General features: G+C 51.5%; 6 protein-coding genes across 6 annotated transcripts; 4 read left to right on the top strand and 2 right to left on the bottom strand.

The window, feature by feature from the left end:
* Nucleotides 1-4,065: 4,065 nt before the first annotated feature.
* On the top strand, nt 4,066-4,605 carry N7443_000559 (uncharacterized protein; the record flags this gene model as incomplete). The annotated part of the gene is made up of 1 exon (XM_056880615.1): nt 4,066-4,605. One exon carries the CDS (start codon nt 4,066-4,068, stop codon nt 4,603-4,605), a length of 540 nt encoding a protein of 179 aa, XP_056745853.1.
* A 1,253-nt stretch (nt 4,606-5,858) lies between these two features.
* N7443_000558 (mannose-ethanolamine phosphotransferase GPI13) lies at nt 5,859-9,123 on the top strand (the record flags this gene model as incomplete). The annotated part of the gene is made up of 2 exons (XM_056880614.1): nt 5,859-6,031; nt 6,129-9,123. 2 exons carry the CDS (start codon nt 5,859-5,861, stop codon nt 9,121-9,123), a joined length of 3,168 nt encoding a protein of 1,055 aa, XP_056745852.1.
* Nucleotides 9,124-10,274: 1,151 nt separating this feature from the next.
* Nucleotides 10,275-11,585, top strand: N7443_000557 (aromatic ring-hydroxylating oxygenase subunit alpha; the record flags this gene model as incomplete). The annotated part of the gene is made up of 2 exons (XM_056880613.1): nt 10,275-11,107; nt 11,168-11,585. 2 exons carry the CDS (start codon nt 10,275-10,277, stop codon nt 11,583-11,585), a joined length of 1,251 nt encoding a protein of 416 aa, XP_056745851.1.
* A 204-nt stretch (nt 11,586-11,789) lies between these two features.
* On the bottom strand, nt 11,790-12,695 carry N7443_000556 (alpha/beta fold hydrolase; the record flags this gene model as incomplete). Its single annotated transcript, XM_056880612.1, has 1 exon — nt 11,790-12,695. The coding sequence occupies one exon, from the start codon at nt 12,693-12,695 to the stop codon at nt 11,790-11,792; it is 906 nt and encodes a 301-aa protein (XP_056745850.1).
* Nucleotides 12,696-13,397: 702 nt separating this feature from the next.
* Nucleotides 13,398-18,098, bottom strand: N7443_000555 (putative GTPase activating protein (Tsc2); the record flags this gene model as incomplete). The annotated part of the gene is made up of 1 exon (XM_056880611.1): nt 13,398-18,098. One exon carries the CDS (start codon nt 18,096-18,098, stop codon nt 13,398-13,400), a length of 4,701 nt encoding a protein of 1,566 aa, XP_056745849.1.
* Nucleotides 18,099-18,790: 692 nt separating this feature from the next.
* On the top strand, nt 18,791-20,607 carry N7443_000554 (uncharacterized protein; the record flags this gene model as incomplete). The annotated part of the gene is made up of 2 exons (XM_056880610.1): nt 18,791-19,017; nt 19,083-20,607. 2 exons carry the CDS (start codon nt 18,791-18,793, stop codon nt 20,605-20,607), a joined length of 1,752 nt encoding a protein of 583 aa, XP_056745848.1.
* Nucleotides 20,608-21,226: the final 619 nt, after the last annotated feature.

The following is a 21,226-nucleotide window of genomic DNA, read 5'->3' as shown; positions in this document are numbered from 1 at the left end:
GAAAGGTGAAGTCCAGAAAATGATAGATAAGGTGCGAAGAAAAACGATTGCCAGAGTTGAGGAGATCAGCCGCTTGTTACAGGTTTCTGTATTTGGCAAACCACGATGACGCTTCGAGCAGGGTCGATCCCAGTGGGTACCTGTGAATATATGGTGGTTTGCCTGGATGGGGATGTACCGCCGAGCCCAGACTGATATTTGGCTTGCGCATACCCAATGTACGGTACTGTCACGGACAATCGATCTGTCTTCTTTTTAGGCTCCGTATTTAGGTAGCTCCTCTCGATTTATTAAACTTAATAACTCTAGTGTTCTAAGACGACAGCAATAGAAGGACTCCCAATTCATCAACTCCCTCATATACTACCACCCGAACAAGCATCGGCGGTGCACCAACACGTTCACCGCTACATCATCCACGGTCTGCATCAAAGCCAACCGTCCCGATTTCCTTGGACAGCCCTTCTTCTTCAAGACGTTGGACTCGACAGTCTGAAATCATCTATCCGTGCGCTTCGGTCAAAACTTCCTATCAAGTGGATCGATAGGAAACTAGGGAACATGCCAGGAGCCACGGTCATCTATCCCCAGGGTCAGAGCATACCGGCAACTCAGGCTTAGGCTCAGGATCAGGCTCAGGATCAGGCTTGCCCTACCCGTGCCTGACAGATCAACAAGAAAACCTTGGCAAAGGGCCACTGCAGTTCCCAGTCCGAAAGGAAACAAAAAAAAATTAAAAGCAAAAAGTGACTGCTCTAACTAGACAAATTAAAAAATTAACAAGTGGCCCCCAGCGGCGCCATCGAAGCCCCAAGACCCACACCAGACCCTAGTTCTGACTCGGAGCAAGGTACATACAAATCAGGCTTGTTCCCGTAAACAGAGAGCCATAGCCAGAGCTAGAACACCACACCACACCAGAAACCAGAACACGGAATCCATTCACGGAACGGGGCATTCTTGACCAACATTGGAGCTGGAGCCCTGGGCCCGCCACCTTTCCGACTGTGGATTCACCATTCACCATTCACCATTCACCATTCACCATTCACCATTCACCATTCACCATTCACCATTCCAGGCCTCTTGTTCTCCGGTCGAGAGGGTACAGACAGGCGATCGACTCTCCAGGTTCCAGGCTTCTTCTACTCTATCCCCCTTGAGCCAGATGATAATGGAAAATAGTTCCATCCTAAAGACCGCTGCGAGTCTCACAATAGCGTGCTCGGTTGGCAATACTGCGCTTGGGGCCCATCTGGTAGATGTTCGACTCAACCAGCCCCTTGCTTTGCTTCTCGTCACACTGATCCTTGGGTCCTAGGATTGGGATCCCTCGGAGTGAAGACCGCGACTGGCACCGTAATCTCTTCCACTTCCTAGGGTAAACCAGCGAATAATGAATAATACAATACAATAAAACAAAACAAAATAAACTCAACCACTGCGGTCCGCCCACTGACCACTCGCGGGACCTCCTCTCCAAGGTTCGCCCCGGCGAGATTGGAAAGAGGCCGAGACATCGCAGCGGAGACTCATACAGGGTGATGCGAGCAAGGATCCGCGCCTCCGCATCCTTGAACAGGGGTCGTACAGCTCGGTGTCAGGCCATCACTCGCAGGAAAAATCTTCGATCTTTCTTTCCCCGGATCTGAGGGACTTCGCCTTGCATCCGATTGCCGCCAGTCTTGGGGCCCGCCTGGCTCCACCAGGCCGCCTGTTTGAAGTGTGGCTGCAAACTAGTTGTCTAGTGAGTTCGACCTCTGACCTGATCGGGGTCCCGATTTCCTGGAATTGAAGGCCGGTGTCTTCACGCTCGGAGTTATTCTGCTCCACTGATGTGATGTATCACCTTTGTGTTGTGACAATGATTTATAAGAGATGGAGGCACTGTTCTTTGGGATCTTTGGGACGGGGTTCTCCTCGGTGTTTTCGTTTTTACTAGGCGGGGACGTGCTTTGTTGTGTTTGCGATCTCGACTGGAGGGTCCCGGCGGGGCCGGTCTGACGGTTAAGATGGTTGGAGCATGTCACGAATGTGAGCTGTAATTGGTGACGCTGTGTTGCCTTGTTTCATCGTGGCTGTCGTGTGGTAGACTCGTGGAGTGTCCAGGTGGATGAGACTGATCTGTCGGAGGTCTCGATCAAAACTAGCATGGAGGTTCGGCTATGGTGTGCTCTATGCATGTGTCGGTGTAGCCCAGAGGTACTTCATGCAGTGCCCCCCTCGTGTCAGACAATTCTGGGATGCTCAGCTGTCCAGCTGTCCAGGTATCCAGATGGTATTCCTACTGTGAAAATACTGCTATGGAAAGGCACTGCTCATTCCTTGGTGAGGATGTATTGAACTTGGAAGTCTCTGCCAGCTCCCCGCTCCCAGCTCCCCGCTCTGGTGTTAGGCCCTACCACCTAAGTCCGTGGGCATGGCTGCTCCCAGTAGAAGTAATAAATACTCAAAGGCTCACTCAGTATTCATTCAGATGCATCTGTTGCCAGATAGTATTGCTTTTGAGTTGAGAACATCCAAATAAGAAACTCGGCTCTCATCGGGATACGCTCTCCGCTGCGGGTACTGAAACGATTCCCAGCTCCCTCGTATCTATTACACTAAATTTAGATGAGTATGGTCAGGCACTTGCTTTCGATATGAATTTCTTGAGAACAAATGCTATTAATAAATGTACTCATGTGCTTTGGTATCGCACAAAGTGTGGGACAACGCCCGGACCAAGATCACGATATATAAGTATACATCGCTGGCACAGCCAGCACAATTTTACCTTGTAGACACGTATTTTGTTCACGATCCTGCTAATCAACCTTATATTTTATCTGAATACCTGGGCAAGCCAGGTCTGATTCCTAGGTTCCTTGTAATAACGATCCGAGATGAGGGAGATGGCCGGAGGCAGCAGTGTTGTGCTACCGGCGATAAAGTCTTCCAGCACAACCGAGCCTGGACCCTTCAGCTCCCCATAGACTACGCTATAGGAGAGTTTGATTGTCCGCTCATGAAATGTATGGTTAGTTGCGCTGGATGCTGAGCAGAAAATGCGTCTAAGAGTAAACTGGGGCCGCCCGAGGTATCCGGGCACGATGTTTATTTACTTCCCTAAAGGGTTGATATACTTCCTGCAAGTTGATGCATGAGAAACATCCAATCTTAATCCCATCACGAGGGTCTGCACAGGTTAAATTAGACTCTGTTGACACCACCTCCAATTGCATCATCCGTGTCGCAGATATTGTGTGACCCACAGACCCTTATTTGACTGATTTGACTTGATACTATGGCGACTCCGTGGCAAACCGGGGCCATAAGTGGGGGAACGGGGCATGTTATGTTCCTCTGTGTTATGTGATGTGAGCATACCGTGATGGTCTTCAGAGAAGACGCGCATGCCACGGGTTTCCCAATCGGGGGATCAGGGGGCCAGCAATAAACCGGGCATAGAACGGTGGAGTAGCGAGGACGCCACGGACGAGTCAGGGCGCGTAGACACCGTAATCGGGGCGGGGTCCGATGCCAGGAACCACACCTTGCTGATTGGTTATGTCTGGAGCCAAGAAAAGGCAAGGCAGGCATAAACACCGCCCGTTGGTAAACAGACAGTTAAGCTAACCCCTGAAGGGACTAGAGGGGCCAAAAATAAAAAGGGAGGGCAACGAACGGTCGTTCTGGACTGTCCCGGGCCCCGTGGTCGAACGCTACCCTCTTTTTCCCCTTCTTCCCCTGTTTTCCCTTCATTCTCTAACCCTCCTCCCTCAAACCTCCACGCTTCCATTCTTTCTCCTCTTTCCCAGCAGGTGTCGGCTTCACTCTTTCAGCTGCGCTGCGATCCATTCTTTCTCGACTTTGATCCTTCATTCGACCCAACTCTCGAACTCGACGTCCGCGACCTTGAATTCGACCTCTCATTCCACGTTTCGACCGTGTTTACTCGACTTCCCCGGATGATATCCGTGACACTCTTTGGAATTTAACTTCGTCGATCGCTGTCTCCCCTGAGACTTCACCTAGCAAACCCGACAACTCCGACATCGACCACAATCCTTCGCGTTCGGCAAAATGATCAACTACGTCTCCAAGTTCGTTGCTCGCAATGACACCAAATCCCAAGATGGCCTTTCCACTCCCATGGTCGACCTGTTGATTACCCTATTGGTTCTCATCCTACTTGCTCTCGGTCTCGTCGGCGGTCTGCTCCTCCTCAAGCGCAAGCGTCAGGCCCAGAAGGACTCCCTGCTCCCCGTTCACAACGGCCAAGTGCCCACCTCCGGACGCCGATTAACTATTCACGCCGGAAAGACCGACTCCATTTTTGTCTACGATGAAAAGCGCTCCCTGATGGAGAACTCCGACAGCCCGCCCTCCAGTCCCGTCCCGGAAATTCGTATCACCTTCCCCGAGGAGGAGGACGCATCTGGCAAGCGCAGATCTGGTCGTATGGTGGTTGTCCGCATCAGCGAGGCCGGTAGTGTTGGCCTCGAGCCTTGCCATGAAGACCTCCCACCGTACCAAACCACCGACACCGGTCGCTTCCACTCTCTCGACATCGAGCGTATGGGTGGCTTGAAGGAGAAGGGAGAAGTCAATCACTACTCCTAATGCGAACCCGGGAGACGTCGCGACCAATTGTCCTGCTGTTGACATGTGTCCGCCCCGACCCTACGCACTTCTCCTTCTCTTCAACGACCCAAAAGCATGACGAGCACCTTGGCGAACATCTCACATTTTTCTTCACATACCTCTTACTTCTCGACCCTGCCTGCGCGGCTTGCACATATGTTGTTTGTGCCATTTCGTTGTCCGGCTACGCCTGTACAAGGAACTCCAGGGCTCACCTTGGCTCTGGAGATCTGCCGAGGCTGGATTGTGTATAGCGAGGGCCTGCCGATTACTATTTGACTGTTACTTATGGCGTTTTCTCTTTCGCGGTCTCTTGTTGCTTTCGGCCCTGCCACGTTCCTAGGGCCTGAAAGACGTGGGACACTTTTTCTCTTCACCCCCTTTCTTCCTATTCTTCAACCCTCTTGATGGGCAGCGTCTTTTTACGTTTTACTTTCAACGCTGCCCTATCCTTTTTCACCTTCTTATGTGCCTTTCTATGTTTGGTACACCCGGCAGCTGGATAATGTATTTATTGAGTCCTCCTATCATTTGACTCTCTCGAATGTTTCCTACTTTCATATTCATGCATCAATGTGTAAATTTTTTGTTTTATAAGGTGTCCAGCAAGATGTAAATGATCATAACTATTTGTCCTCTTGAAATATCTGGAAGTGGTGGGGGTTTGAAGACTATCTTGAGACCTACTCTCACAGCAGATATCTTGGTCAGTGTTTAGTAGAGCTGGACAGATCCCTATGCCCACGTTAATCCTCATTGTAAAAGTGAAGAAGTTGTGTGCAGCACCCGAGCCCCCCTGCCAGGAACCAATCAGACGAGCTTCCCGAGCTCTCTCCAACCCGCCGAGTTCCGCGACATTGAAATTTAGCCAGCGCTCTCTCATTATTTTCAACACTCTCTTTCACTCCTTTCTTAATATTCGGCCTCCTCCGAAGCCATGTACCACCTCTAAACACCGTCCACCGAAGGGAAGCCGTCAGAGGAGCACAGACAGGGGCACCCACTTCAACCGCACCAGATTTCCCGCGCTTTCTCATTCTCTCCTTTTTAATACGCACCCTATAGGCGGGTCAACTGGCTCAATCCGCGCCTGAAATCGGCTTCCCTGCCCTTGCAAGACTTTCGACGTTTGTTCGTGACCCGCTCCGCACGTACCACCTGTCCCTTCGTGGCCACCGCAACTATCGAACGCCAGACGCGATACTGCTCTGTATATAGCACAACTATTGGAAATGGCGTCTATTGGGTCTGGTGGCATTCTGCCCCCCGCTGGCTCGCGGGCTCGGAGCTCGGAGCAGGCTGGGAAGACTAAGGCGCCCGGATTTCAGGATGCGAAGGCTTTGGAGCTCGAGGGGCAGTTTAAGACTAAACATCTTGGTGTGTTGGGGGTGTTAACTTGGATACTGTGAGTTTATGGGCATGGGAGAGGTTTTTATAGCTTGCGGCTGGGGAATTGATCCCAGACAGGAGGGCGTGAACTGACTTTGATCTCAATCGTGCAGGTTCCTACACGCTGCTGGCATTTACTTCTTCACCAAGGGTTTCCTTCTCACGCGCATGGTCTTGGAGGACAAATCTTCCTGCAATGTCCTGCCTTTCGACGACACAATTGTTTCGCAATCAAAAGGCAAAGGTTGCTGGCATGAGAAATCCTTCGACCAGGCCGTTGTCATTATCATTGACGCTCTTCGCTACGACTTTACTGTGCCGTTTGTCCCATGGGCAGAGAGCGAAGAAGCAACCCTCTTCCACGATAATATCCCAGTCTTCTACGAGACCGCCGTCAAGAACCCCGCCAATGCCTTCCTGCTCCCCTTCATCGCCGACCCGCCGACAACCACTCTGCAGCGTCTGAAGGGATTGACTACTGGAACTCTGCCCACTTTCATCGATGCGGGATCCAACTTCGCCGGTACTGCTATCGACGAGGATAACCTAGTTGCGCAGCTTCACCATGCTGGGAAGACACTTGTCCAGCTTGGTGATGATACCTGGCAGGCTCTGTTCCCAGGCTACTTCCACGAGAACATGACCCACCCATTCGACTCTTTCAACGTGTGGGATTTGCACACCGTTGATAACGGCGTCAACGAGCACCTGTTTCCTCTCCTTAAGCCCGAGAACCGCTCCAAGTGGGATGTGATATTCGGCCACTACCTTGGTGTAGACCACGCCGGACACCGATATGGTCCCAACCACGCTGCCATGGCCGCCAAGCTGCAGCAAATGGACCAAGTAATCCGCGACATCATTGCCGCTCTTGACGACGATACCCTGCTCGTCGTAATGGGCGACCACGGAATGGACACCAAGGGCGACCACGGCGGCGAATCAGACGACGAAGTCGAAGCCGCCCTGTGGATGTACTCCAAGCGTGGCATCTTCGGCCGAACTAGCAAGGACACAGTGCTCCCGCCTAAGCACGCGCGCGAACGCCCCGTTCCCCAAATCGACCTTGTCCCGACACTGTCACTCCTCCTTGGAATGCCCATTCCGTTCAATAACCTGGGTTCTCCTATCGAGGAAGCATTTGTCGGAGCTAAAGGAAACGATTGGGCTAATTTGGTGGCTGTGAACCATCTCACCTCGGCGCAGATCAAGAGATACCAGCATCAGTATGCGAAGGTGCGGGGTGCTGGTGATGACGAGGAGTCGTTTAAGCTCTGGGATGCTGCGGAACAGGCATTCAAAGCTACTTCGAAGGGTTTCTCGTCGAAGTCGAATGCCGCGAGAGCTAGTTATGATCTTTATCGCAAGTATCAGCGTCACACTCTAGATGTTTGCCGTGGTCTTTGGGCGCGTTTCGATGTGCCTAGTATGATTGAGGGTGTGGCGCTCTTGATTTCCGGTATTGTGTTGCTGGTGTTGTATGCCCGTGGTATGAACTCGGATCGCACGGAGCTTACGCCTGACCTCCTCTCTCGAGCTGCTGTTGGTGCTGGTTTTGGTGCCGTAGCAGGCGCCGCCTTGGCTTTGACTGGAATCACTGGGATGACGGTCATCGACTTCGCCGTGCTCCTTGCCGCGGCTGGAAGCATGGTTGGTGGCTTCTTCGCCATGGTGACGAAGTCGGCCAATTTGACCATTCCTGTTCCTATCGGCATATGGGGATGGCTCGCCTTCTTCTTCACGGTCTCTCAGTCCGTCGGCTTCGCATCCAACTCCTACACCATCTGGGAGGACAATATCCTGCTCTTCTTCCTTACCACTTTCGGTGTCTGCGCCGGTGTTTCTTCAATGCGCCAGAAGCTAACCACAGACCGGGTCTTGGGCGTGTACCATTCAGTCCTCTTCGTCATCCTTGGCCGTGTGGCATCATTCTCCCGTCTCTGCCGCGAGGAGCAAATGCCCTTCTGCCGCTCCACATACTACGCCTCGTCCACCTCCTCAATCTCTGCCCCCTGGCAACTTGCGATTCCCTTCCTAGTCACTCTCTTCCTTCCCAGCGTCGTGCGCTCCTTCTACGTCGGCTCGAAATCCTACGAAGGCGCCGCAACCCTCTGGATCGGCTTCGCCTTCCGCCTAGGTCTCCTCATCACCTCCATCTTCTGGATGCTTGAAGGTGCCGACGACGGCGAATGGCTGCCCATTCGCAAAGAAACCCTCAAATCCGTGCGCACCTTCCTCGCTCAATTAGTCCTCGCCCTCGCGTTCGGCGCCGGCACAGCGGCCTACTTCTACTCGAAACCCTGTGTCAGTATCAGCGTCAGCGCACCCCAAGTCACCAAACCCCAAGAGGATCCATCCGCGCCCCCCGCGCCCCTAATTTTCGGCCAACCCGAACCAACACCACGCAAAACAGTCACAATTCTCGGCTTTGGCAACCTCCACGGCACACGCTTCTTCTTCCTAGTCCTCAATTTTGCACTCGCTATCATCCTTATGCAGAAACCCATGGGCCAGGGCGCAATCGCCCTCCTCCTCTGGCAAATCCTCTCCCTTCTCGAAATCCTCGACACAAACGCCCTAACCCTCTCCAACTCTCCTATCGGCCCTGTTGTCCTCGGCCTCCTAGGCTCATTCTACTTCTTCAAAACAGGCCACCAGGCCGTTTTAAGTAGCATCCAATGGGAAACAGCCTTCATCCCCCTCTCAACCATCAAATACCCCTGGTCCCCCCTCCTCGTCATCCTCAACACATTTGGCGCACAAATCCTAGTCGCTCTCGCCGTCCCACTTACAGTCCTCTGGAAACGGCCCTTGCAAACCCACGACGGCAAGACACAAGGCTCTAAATCGGCTAATCCGGCGACGAAGTTGCTTTCGGATGTCATGCAGGCTGTTGCTACGCATATTCTGTATCTAGCGACTATTAATCTCGCTACGACGATGTGGGCAGGTCACCTGAGGCGCCATCTTATGTTGTATCGGATCTTCAGTCCGAGATTCATGATGGGGGCGATAGTGCTGGGTGTTGTTGATGTCGTCATGATGATCTTTGCTGTTGCCGGTGTCAGGTGGAGTACAGTTAGTGTTGGGGAGATTTTTGGATGGTAGATCAGTTGTGACGTGTTGAATTGCCTTGGTGGGTTTGATCTAGTACTTGAGGGAGAGACTGGCTGTTGATCTTGTCATTCTTTGGACTTACACATCTACTCCTATTTTGGAAAGACCAGCCGGTGCTGTCTTGTGTACCACATCCCTTTTCTATTTTGTCTGCCTTGTTAGCTTTATCTTATAATCAATGAAGAAATCAAAATCATCAAATAGGAGTTCCCCTTTCAGACTAGTCGTAGCTTGAGCTAGGAGGGGTGAGTAGGTGGTGCTGCGTTTATCGGTGCCGTTTCACTGGATGATGTATCCGGGTCGTTGCACGTGTGATAACAGCCCAGTCCGCTGGCATAGTGCCGTATCCTCACGACACGGCCAAGCTCGAGGAAAGATGATTGCCAAAATTCTATACGGTGGGGTGTGCGATAATCGCAGCAAGCGGAGGACCCATTCGAAGTCTGAGAATGTTATGATATCATGAACCGAGTTGTATATCTAGGCCACCAAGGCACCCGAAAGCATGATAACAACCAACATAAAGAAATTTGAAGAATCAGAAACCAATGCCCAAGCAGCTTCATATCTTTCTTATCTTGAGCACCTACCATTCCAGTTATACGAATCCACATCACCTTGCACCACCCTCCGTCGGGTTCCGTAACCGAGACATCCATCAAGACCCCAGGATGTGGTCTGGAGCTGGGGGTGTAACGGGTCAATAAACATCATCTGACGATATCCGCCAATTTTAATTGGCTGTCACTAGCTCGATACCCAAACAGATCAAAAGAAGTATAAAGTGGCAATACTATCCTGGGGGCGTGGGGAGCTATACGGGTTCCAACCCGAGGATACCTCGGGTCAGCCGAGACTTACGGTGTGTAACATGACGATAGACCAGGTAATAGCAGTTCTAAGTATCATAAAGCTTAGCTGGTGTGTTCCGTGACTGGTCTGGGTTAACGGGTGCGACTAGTGTTGGGTTCTGATACCGAATCGGGAAGCCGGGGCCCCGTGCAACTGTGGAACATGACCCGTTTTGGCGATATCAAACATGGGATCAATGGGTATAAGAGGATTGTTATAACTCGCTGATATCTTCTGAGATTCTCTACAAATCCTCCTTATTATTGAATGCTATTGTGACTGAACCGATCATGGCGACCTCGATGATGCATTACTTCCGCTTCGGCAGCTCGAAAGAATCTACTCCAGTTGCCAAAGATAAACCTGTTCGTGCATTGCCGGCTTCCTGGTACACCTCGCCGGAGATGTACGAGCTGGAGCGTCGAGCAATCTTCTCCAAAAGATGGCTGCTTATCACCCACAGCTCGCGAGTCAAGAATACAGGCGACTGGCTGCGGTTTGAGATCGCCGGCTTCGACTTCATCATTACCCGTGACCGACAAGGTGGAATCAATGCCTTCCACAATGTCTGCCGTCATCGCGCATACCCCGTCATCGAACAAGAAGGATCAGGAAACGCCAAGATCCTAGCATGTCGGTATCACGGCTGGTCCTACGGACTGAACGGCAAAATGGCCAAAGCACCCGGGTATCAAGACCTGGACGGCTTCGACAAAGAGCAGAACGGCCTCTTCCGGATCCATGTCAAGGTTGACATCAACGGGTTCATCTGGGTTAATATGGATGCGAAGAAAACGCCCGAGGTGTCGTGGGAAGAACACTTCGCCAACGTCGATAAGCAGGACCGGTACAAGGCATACGACTTTGACAACTACGATCTCAGCCATACCTATGAGTTGGACGGTCATTACAACTGGAAGATCCTGGCGGATAACTTCAACGAATGCTACCACTGCCCAACGACACACGCCGATATCCCTGAATTCCTGAATCTCGAATCCTTTGACAGCGATCTCAAAGACGGCCACATCCAACACCACTGCGTCTCTACACCCGAACAACTAGCCAAAGGTCTCTACACGGCAAGTACCTACTACTTCCCGGCAACAGCCATGGTCGTCTCGTAAGTCCCAATCCCGTCCCCGATTCACAACATATTCAAACCCTAACATACTACCAAAAGACCACACTTCATCATGGTCCAGAAATTCGTACCCAAAGGCCCCAAGTCCTCAACCATGTCCTACGAAATCTACCGAAATCGCAACTCCACCGAAGCAGACTTCCGTCTGATAAGCGATATGTACGAGCGCGTCATGCGCGAAGATAAAGTCCTCTGTACGAATGCGCAACGAAACCTCGAGCGCGGTGTCTTTGTAAACGGTCAACTTCATCCGAAGTATGAAAAGGCGCCGTTGTTTTTCCAGGAGACGTGTCGGGAAGTTGTTACAGAGCATTACAAGAGGGAACTTGAAGAGGCGAGGGAGATTGCGCCAGCGAGGCAGAATGTTGTTGGGGGTGGTGAGGATGTTAGCGCTAGTGATGAGGGTATTTGTGCTGGACTTGCTTGTGGGAGTCAGAGGGAGGTTTTGGCTTGGTAGGTTATAGGTTATAGGTTATAGGTTATAGGTTGGGTTTGAATAGTGGATATTGGAATGTCAGGTAGATAGCATAGCGTGCTCCGATTTAGAAATTGAATTGAATTAACCCTGACCTTCACTGGATGTAGACTAACAAGCTATGCGTATGCGACAAATCTGTCAAACCAACACGATTGACCACCCAGATATAACAAACTCCTTACTTCATTCAAGGAGATCCTTCAAAACTTCATCAACATGATTGAAAGACATACTCATATGCCCATCAACCTCCCCAAAGCTCGTCCTGCACCCAATAAGTACGGCCGCCTCCTCCGCCATCCCAACAGGCGTATTGTGATCCAACCTCCCATGCCAAAGCTTCACATCCCTACCATCAATATCCTCAAGCCTAAAGCCCCAGTCCCCAAGCAACATCAACTCCATCGCAACCCCAGCCCCAGCCCCAGCCCCACCCTGTCTAAATGCACCCCTTGTAGACTCCAGCGCAGCAGCACGCACATTTCCATCCGTCCAAACACCCCTCTCCGTCTCCGGCCTGCTGGCCATGACTTGATCCATACGATCTTCCAAAACCTTAGGATCAACATTCCTCGCCGCCCGCCCTATTAGGAAATCCAAAAGAGCCCCCGTGGCGAACCGTGGCAACCAAGCGCCAAAGAAGAGGAGCGTGCGCAGCTCAGGCAGCATCCCGGCCATGCTAAGCGTTGTCGGATAGATCCCGCTGACTACTGCCACGCCGCGTAATCGGCCAGTAGTGCCGTCGGCGCGAGGGATGGAGTTTGCGCATGCTAGGGCGTAGGGTGCACCGCCTGAAATGCCGAGGATGTAGAATTGGGGAAGATTGAGGTGGTCTGCGACGGCGAGAACGTCGGATGGCCAGTCTGTTATTGTCCGTTCATAGTATGTTGAGTTGCCCATGCCTGGTCTGTCGATTGCTATGCAGCGTGCATTGTGTTTTTGGAGATAGCTGCGTAGGTAGCTGGCTTCGAGGGCGCAGCCTGGGAAGCCGTGAAAGTAGAAGATTGCTTTTCGGGCTGGGGTGTGTTCTGAGGCCTCGTAGGTTTTCCATGCTAGGACACGCCCTGATGGGAGAGTGAGGTGCTCCATATCGAGGTGTTTGTCTGTGATGAGGGATTGAAGATTGGAAAGGTTCCGAGGGTAGGGGTATTTCTATAAACTTTGTCGTGAGAATAACAGAGGCCTGTGCTGTGTGGTTGGTTGATCTGATATGTCTAGTGGAGTTGATGGAGATAGATCTATGGCTTGCGTAATACTAGTTTTTGGTGGCCCCCGGGGCGAAGGGCCTGGGGGCGAACGGGGAGTCTACATTTAGAACTGATGCCGGGTTAATATTCAGGTGAAGGCAAGAGAAGCGACACGGAGTCAATGCTCAAAAGTCTAGGATGATTCCCGAGATAGGAACAGAAACAGATACGGAAAGGGATCAATGATCCTTACACGAACACTATCGATCGTAATTGCGGAAGCTATTCGATCTGAAGACCAGAAAATAGAAACAAGCGCCCAGTCTCCGTTTTGCCGAAAAAGAGCAGAGAGCAAGACATAAAACACAGAACTTTTGGGGATGGGGTATTCACAAATGCCGCAGTGCTGCATTACAAAAAAGCAAGGTGATGTACATGAATTCGTGCCGGGGGTCGTTCATTGCTCGTGGCAAGGTCTGTCGTTTCTTTTTGGGGGTGTATATTTGGTGAGTTGAGAATCAAAGGTTCAGAGAAGAAAGGTGAGTGGAGGGTAAAGGAGTGCCCCATCTGGGAAGGGAAGTAAAGTAGGTGGGTAGAAGGAACACTAACGGCTCCAGCGGGAGAAATCGAGATTCTGGAGAATGTTTGTATCCGAGGCTGCGGTCCATTCCGAGATAGAGTCGGTCTTGGCTGGAGGAGTGCGGATAGGTGTTTCTTCGGAGAAGATACTGGCTTTCGTGTTGCGGCGCAGGCCTGGGTAGGCTCCCTCTGAAGCCTCGGAGCCTTGGGCTTGGGCGGCCAATGCTCGTTCGCGAACCTTTTTGATCTCGCGGAGACGGGTGCGCCAGGAAGATGCATGCTCGCCGCCCTCAGTGTTGTAGACGAGAGAGAACACAGACGCGTTGAGGGCGAGAATTCGCACAAACGGCGCCAAGTTTCTGCCTGAGATGACTTTGGGGGTTGCAGCAGGTGAGACGTCAGGGAAGCCCGGTTTGCTCATCACTTGCACACTGTAGTAAAGCTGATCTGGATCGGTCTCTCCCTTGACAGAGCCAGACTCATCATACGCGACATTACTCGAGGGTGTGATGAGGATGTTGATGGAGTTGAACTGGGACGGGATCGTGTCGAAGTTGAAGGGGAGGTTGGAACGGTTGAACACGATGGTAACAAAGTTGTTGCCGATATTCCGCTTCTTGTTGATGCAGGTAGGATCGCGGTCGAAGTCAGTAGGCATCATGGTCGCGACATGATACACAATCTCGGTCACTCGATCACGCCACGCATAGGTGGCCTCTCCATCAGTGTCGGCGTATAGACCCTGGGTATTGAATTGGGCGTTCCGAAGCGACACCTTGAATCCGAGCCCCGAGAGGAAGTGCTCATAGTCTGCAGAGCCTCCAGTGTTGGCCAGAATTTCGGCTTCTTTGTTCTGACCATTATCAACATAGACAACACCGATCTTGTGACCGTCGACAATATCGATACGATCAAAGCTGCTGATTGCTCGTCGAGTAATGTCATCCTCGGGGATTGGAATGGGCTGCATCACAGTCGGGGTTGGGAAGGCAGTCGCGGTCATCTGCAGCATGATGTGGCTCGGTAGAATTGCTGTGCGCGTAGAATCAGAGTGCAGGTGAGCATCTACAGTTGCAGGCACCTGATGTGGAAGTACAGGGGCTGTCCGCTGCTGATACACTGAGTATGTTGTGCCAGATGCCTGGCGCTTCGTGATCTGCGTCAGTCCAGATGCACCGGCGGTTTCAACGGTGACGAGACTCATGCCCACAGCCCAGGATTTCTTTAACACAGGTCCATCCTCTGGAGTGGGAGGAAATGTTTCGAATGGAATAGTCTCGCCAAGATCTGAGAATGCAACACGTTGCATCAGGTCGATGAAAACCTGGCTTTGTTCCTCGACCACCTCCTTTTCATTGTCATCACGGAAGATGAGACGGCTAGTAATCCAGTTGACGTGTCTTGCGCGATCCTGCAGCTTCAGAGACAGGAACCAGAAGACCATAACATTATATGTCAAGGTCATGACGTAGCTTGACATGACATCTTGTGTAGGGGGCTCGGTGGCTTCGGCATGTTCCCGTGAACCAACACTAGATCTTGCTGATGGGTTCTGAGCAGGCCGAACCGAATGTGAGTCAGAGCTTCTGTAACGCTGTTCTCGGGTTGTCTGCAGGAATCGAATGCAGATTCCAAACACGGTGCGAATTTCCTCTTCTCGCAAGTTGACATAGACCTCCGGAAGTCGTGCAAGCAGAGCCAAGAACTCCAAGATATGAACGGCAATGTTCGACATGGTAATTACTTTAGCCATCCTGTCGAGAATGCTCATAAGTGACTTGGTGACCGACATGGGGATCTCGTGACAGCATAGCGAGAGTGCCTGAATGCATCCACGAGAAGTCGCACCCCAGGAACCGATGATACCAGACATGAAGGCCCGGACAAGGTCATCCTCCTCACTTTTAGCAAAATGCTCGTGATAGCTGACCAGCATACACAACGCATCGAAGATGCAAGCGGCCACATCGCTCTTTTTCAAGCCAGTCGTTACCGGGGGCTCATGGAATGTCTCATTCTTGACCTGATCGCACAAGATGCTACGCAGCAGCTTGACCTGAGGAATCGAGTTATTGAAGAAGTCCTTGTTGGCAAGCTGGGGCCCAAGATGCGTAAGGAGATAGCTGTAGACATCCCAGTCGGTCTCTCGTTGAAGTAACGCGATCACAATTTCAAGCCACATGTTCACCTTCAAAACGCCAACCTGAGCCGGCATGGACTCGGGCGGGTCCAATGCGCCGTCCATTGTATAGGCAAAGACAAGACGGCTGGACTCTCCGGGAGGCTGCTCCGGAAGAACCTGTGGCAAGGAATGTGTCCATACCGGAGCTGTCAACTTTGAAGAACGGGCAGAAATGGAGCCTCGAGGGGCGGACTTAGACGAAAGGCTGGATGATGGCTCCTTCGAAGGGATCTTCGCGTTAGCTAGAGGCGGCAAAGCATCATGCGGCACGTCCTTCGTAGGACTGTCGACAGATGTATGCACCATACCGGCGACATCGACATTCCGGCCCAAAACATTCATCAAGAAATCACCTTCTGATGTTGACACTACCGTCACAGATCCTGCTGAGTCACAACGAAGCCGGAAAAGTAGCTTCAAGACAGTCAGGCGGGAGTCGGTTGGACGATCCGAGGATTGAGCGATCTGCAAAAGAGCTTCGAAAATGATGACAGACTTGGTACCAGAATGATTCAAAGCACGAAGCATCATCTTCACGAGGCTCACAGCACACACATTGGACAAAGTCAGTTCCAAGAGGCTGGTGGTTGATGTGCGACGAGAGGAGTTGTAGTTGGGAGAAATCTCGCGATGTTCGCCGGTGTGCAAGTCATTCGCCATAGGAGAGCTAATGGTGTCCACCAAGCGTTTGAATACGGAATCGTTGACTTGAGTTGCCGGTTCCGTGATAAACGAGACCAACGATTCCAAAAATAGAAGGTCGTGTTCTGCGGAGAAGTCCTGAAGGAGCCGATCCAACAAGCCATGCTCTTCCGCAAAAAGGAGCTGATCATTGCCAGAAAGAGCCTCTTTCAGCGTATCCAAAGCCATGATACGAATATCGGAGCTCTGTTTTCGAGGCTGAATGAAACGCTCAATCAATTCCTGGCAGTGCTGCACCCAAGACGAATCTTCGGATGGATAGCAGATCTTGTCGTGTCGCATATGGTTGATGATCAGCTCAGCCTGAGATGGCTCGATGTGCGCGTATCCTCTCATCAAGAACTGAGTAGATTGTTGTTTTTGTTCGTTGGTGAGCTGTTCCCACAGTGCTTCAATGGCGGATGCTATCCGTGTTGTGTTGGCAACAATGTGCGATCTGGTATCATCAGGTGTGTTCTTAACAGGGTGCTGCGGTGGACTAGTCGGAGATGAGACGGAGTCCTCGGGTTCGTCAAAGACCCGCCGAGAACATAGGAGCAGAAGCTCGACAAAGCTCGACCAATCACACGCCAACGCAACTCGGACGAAGTTGCCCTCCAATATGCTTAGACAGAGGTCCAATACATCAGCGTCAACCTTGCCCTCGTCTTTCTGAGCAATAGCCAAAAGCGAATCAACCAATTCACCAAAACTAATTTGGGGCATTCCATTCTGACCGTAGTCACGAACGAGATCAGAGAAGACGTAAATCGTGCCTCGAAGAACATTTAAATTCCGTGACTGGTCTTTGGCGCATGATTCCCTCATGAATGTATGCAAGGTGTTTACCATTTCTTCCTGTCGTCGAGACTTTGCCAAACTGCGAACTGTCCGAGAAGTAGGTCCAGAGAGGGATTTAACAGAGGCATGAATACTGCAAAGCACTTCCAGGAGAGGAATGAAGCTGGCATCTGGCACATTTGCATAGTCAATGATAGCCTCAAACACTGCCAGTGAGTTCTTGATATCACTCGCCACACTTGTCTTCTTGCAAACAGTGATGGTTTCTGTAAGGAGCAGTGAAATTTCCTCCTGGGTTGGTGGCTTGCGTTGGAGAGTGATCAAGTCCTCCGCAAATTGGAAGAGCTCTTCCAAAACCGCTTCATAGTGGCTAAGCTCGTTGGGCTTGGCAGCTTTCACCCTCTTCGCTTTGTTGCGTGCAGCGGCCAGAGTGTCATAGAGAGGCATAACCCACGAAGCAATGATGTGGAGAATAGAGGTACTGGTGAAGTCCAACTTTCTGCCGTGATCCGATAAGGCGACCAACGACTGTACCCGCGAAGCAACCAGCTCAGGGTCGGTGGGGCAGGCGATGGCCTCAAAAATGACACGCCTCGAAGATGGTGATAGATCCTGACGGGCTGCGATCGCTTCCAGTAACCTGCCCCCGCTCCTCTGGGCCTCCCCGGAATGTTCATGATGTAAAAGATACTCCGCTGCCTCCCATAGTACCATTGACTGTTCTGCACTAAACCAGGGAATAGTTCTTGACAGCGCCTCTGCTTCTTCTACCGCCTGGGCCAAATTTTGCTTGTTGGACAAGATCCGGAGAGAAGCATCGAAATCCGGGCCACTAGGGGTATCCGACGAGCTTGACACAACGCTGCCACGATGCATTGATTCGAATCCGAGCACAAGCCGGCTGTTTCCTCGACTATCTGTTGTTTGGTCGTTATTGCTCTCTTGCAGAGAAACCGGAGAATGCGATTTCGGACGGCCGACTCCTAGAGTCTTGAAGACATCGACGAAGCTGGTAGAAGAGAGTTTGTGTTGGGGTGCTGAAGGAGCATCATCGGAAGACATCCGCCTGAAAATGGCAGGGTGGGGTCCGAATGAAGACTTGGTCTATCTGTATATTCCAGGGCATCTAGTCAGTATGATGTGTCATAACCCCCAGGGCTGGGCAATGCAGCCTCACCGTTAATCAAGGATCGAAAACAAGCTTTTCAGAGCATCAGGAGATTTTGATGAATATCCTGTGCAGTCAGGGGCAAAGTCGGTACTCTCGGAGGCGCTGCAGCAAAAGTACAATCTGGCGCCGGGTGTCAAAGCGGGACCCGCGCAGGCAAATGGACCGAACGGATGCGCAAGAGCTACAAGTTCAACAATGAACAGCTCGTAGTGCTCTGAGTGGTTCGATAGATGTGAGGATGAGCGACGAAACAACAGGCGGAAGGGGTGTAGAGGAGTCACTTGAAATCACGGGGAATGAGGTTATTCCAGCCCAAGTCACGGGATAGGGCCGTCATTGTGTAGTCACCGCCCTGGTGGAGCAGCAGAAAATGAAGCAGAAAAAAGTCAAAGTGGGGGGCGGTGAGCCGTGAAAAGTAAGTGCAGCTTCAATTCTGCAGTGTTTTTCTCTTCCTCCCCTCCTGGCAGAAGCCAGGAAGGACACCCTACATTTGATATACTCGACAAAGGGCCTTTTCCTCGTTATTCATTCTCTTCAAATATTTGGATTCTTTTGAACTTTCACTCTTTTCGACACCGTCATCATGAAGTACGTCGTCGTCTCTGGAGGTGTCATCTCTGGCATCGGTAAGGGCGTAATTGCCTCGAGTGCCGGTTTGTTGCTCAAGACCCTCGGAGCTCGTGTGACTTCCATTAAGATTGACCCCTATCTCAATGTTGATGCCGGAACCATGGCACCGACTGAGCATGGAGAGGTTTTCGTGCTGAACGACGGCGGAGAGGCAGATCTTGACCTCGGAAACTACGAGCGGTGAGTCACCCTCCAAAAAAATTAAAATTAAAACCCTTGCAGAAAGCTGATGATCGGTCTTGTAGTTATCTTGGAGTTACTCTCGGAAGAGATAACAATATCACCACCGGCAAGATCTATTCGCACTGCATCACCAAAGAGAGACGTGGTGATTACCTCGGCCGTACCGTCCAAATCGTGCCACACTTGACCGACGCAATCCAGGACTGGATTGAGCGCGTCGCTCGGACCCCCGTTGACGAATCCAACGAGCAGCCCGACGTCTGTGTCATCGAACTTGGCGGTACTCTGGGTGACATTGAGAGCGCTCCTTTCGTCGAGGGTCTGCGTCAGCTCCGTCGCCGAGCTGGCAAGGATAACTTTGTCCAAATTCATGTCAGCCTTGTCCCCGTAATTGGGGATGAGCTCAAGACCAAGCCCACGCAACAGGCTATTCGTGACGCTCGCTCAGCTGGTATGAGCCCTGATCTGATTGCCTGTCGCTGTGAACGGCCTCTGGATCGAGCTACCACCGATAAGATCGCTATGTTCTGCCAGGTGGAACCCGAGCAGGTCATTGGCGTGCACAACGTCAGCTCCACTTACCATGTCCCGCTGCTCCTTGAGAAGCAAGGATTCTTGCACGTGCTCAGTGATCTTCTCAAGATCCAGAATGTTGAACTTCCTCAGTCTCTGGTGATCAAGGGCCAGTCCACTTGGAAACAGTGGAAGACTCTGACCACTTCCCAAGAGCACGTTTTCGACACCGTCGAGATTGCCTTGGTCGGAAAGTATGTCAGTCTCCATGACTCTTATCTTTCTGTGATCAAGTCACTTGAGCATGCTGCCATGGCTTCTCGCAAGAAGCTCAACATCATCTGGGTTGATGCCTCGCACCTCGAGCACAGCGCGAGGGCAGAAAACCCCCAAGAATATCATGCCGCGTGGCACGCCCTTACCACCGCCAACGGAATCCTTGTTCCTGGCGGCTTTGGTACCAGAGGTACCGAGGGTATGATGCTCGCTGCTCAATGGGCCCGTACCAAGAAGGTGCCCTACCTGGGTATTTGCCTGGGTATGCAGATTGCCGTGATCGAGTATGCTCGTCACGTCTGCGGTCTCGAGGGAGCCAACTCCGTCGAATTGGATGAACGTACCTCTCACCCCATGATCGTCTTCATGCCTGAGATTGACAAGGTCAACCTCGGAGGCACAATGAGACTTGGCTCGCGCCCAACCATCTTCCAGGAGAACTCGGAGTGGTCTAAACTCCGTGCTCTTTACGGTCTTAACCGCACATCCGTTGACGAACGTCACCGTCACCGTTATGAAGTGAACCCCGAATACATTGACCAGCTGCAGAAGGCCGGTCTGCACTTCATTGGCAAGGACGACAAGGGAGAGCGCATGGAAATTGTTGAGCTGGAGGACCACCCCTGGTTCGTCGGTGTTCAGTTCCACCCTGAGTATCTCTCCCGTGTTCTGGCACCTAGCAAGCCTTTCCTTGGATTTGTTTCTGCTGCCGCTGGTGTCTTCGATGAGGTTATGAAGGCGTCTCAGGCGAATGAGGCGGACAAGTTGGCCAATGGCGTTGACAACATTATCATCTAAGCATATGTACAGGATCTGGCGGAGTTCATCATTAGGCATGGATTAAAAAAACAAACATATAATTTATATAGAGCATTCAATCCATCACTGCATCACTACATTTTAATCAAGAATTGCAAATAAATATGTATCCTCGTGCAAAATTCGAAATCAGCACTCGAAAGCTTGAGTAGACAAGTAGTGAACAAATTACCTGTCTACGCATCCTCAGACAGACTTTTACACAAACCCATAGATTGAAAGAATCAATAAATGTCTCAAATTATGCCTAAAGAAGATTTGAATTCCAGAGCAACTCACCAGAAACAGAGTGTTCAGGGCCGTTTGCAATGTCCCAGGCGATCAAAGAAATATACATCTTGGCCTGAGGCTCTTAAGCCGCCAGAAGCAGAATAGCGCACATGTGACGCACCAACCATATAGGGATTAGCGTGTTGTTGCGGTGGGCTGCCCGTATATCGTCGGCCCTCATTATTTATTATGATCTTTGAGCTCTGCTTTTACCCGCGCATTCTGTCACCGACTTCGTTCACCCGTTGTTCTTAAAGGGCTCTGACGTCGCAGAAAAAACTCTCTCCGCATCTACCATTGCGCATTGCTCTTCTTCAGACCGGCCCCT

This window comes from Penicillium atrosanguineum, assembly GCF_028827265.1.
Source record: "Penicillium atrosanguineum strain IBT 20685 chromosome Unknown utg000001l_segment0_segment0, whole genome shotgun sequence".
In the NCBI taxonomy this organism is placed as follows: Eukaryota; Fungi; Ascomycota; class Eurotiomycetes; order Eurotiales; family Aspergillaceae; genus Penicillium; species Penicillium atrosanguineum.
This window is presented reverse-complemented; position numbering and strand designations above follow the sequence as displayed.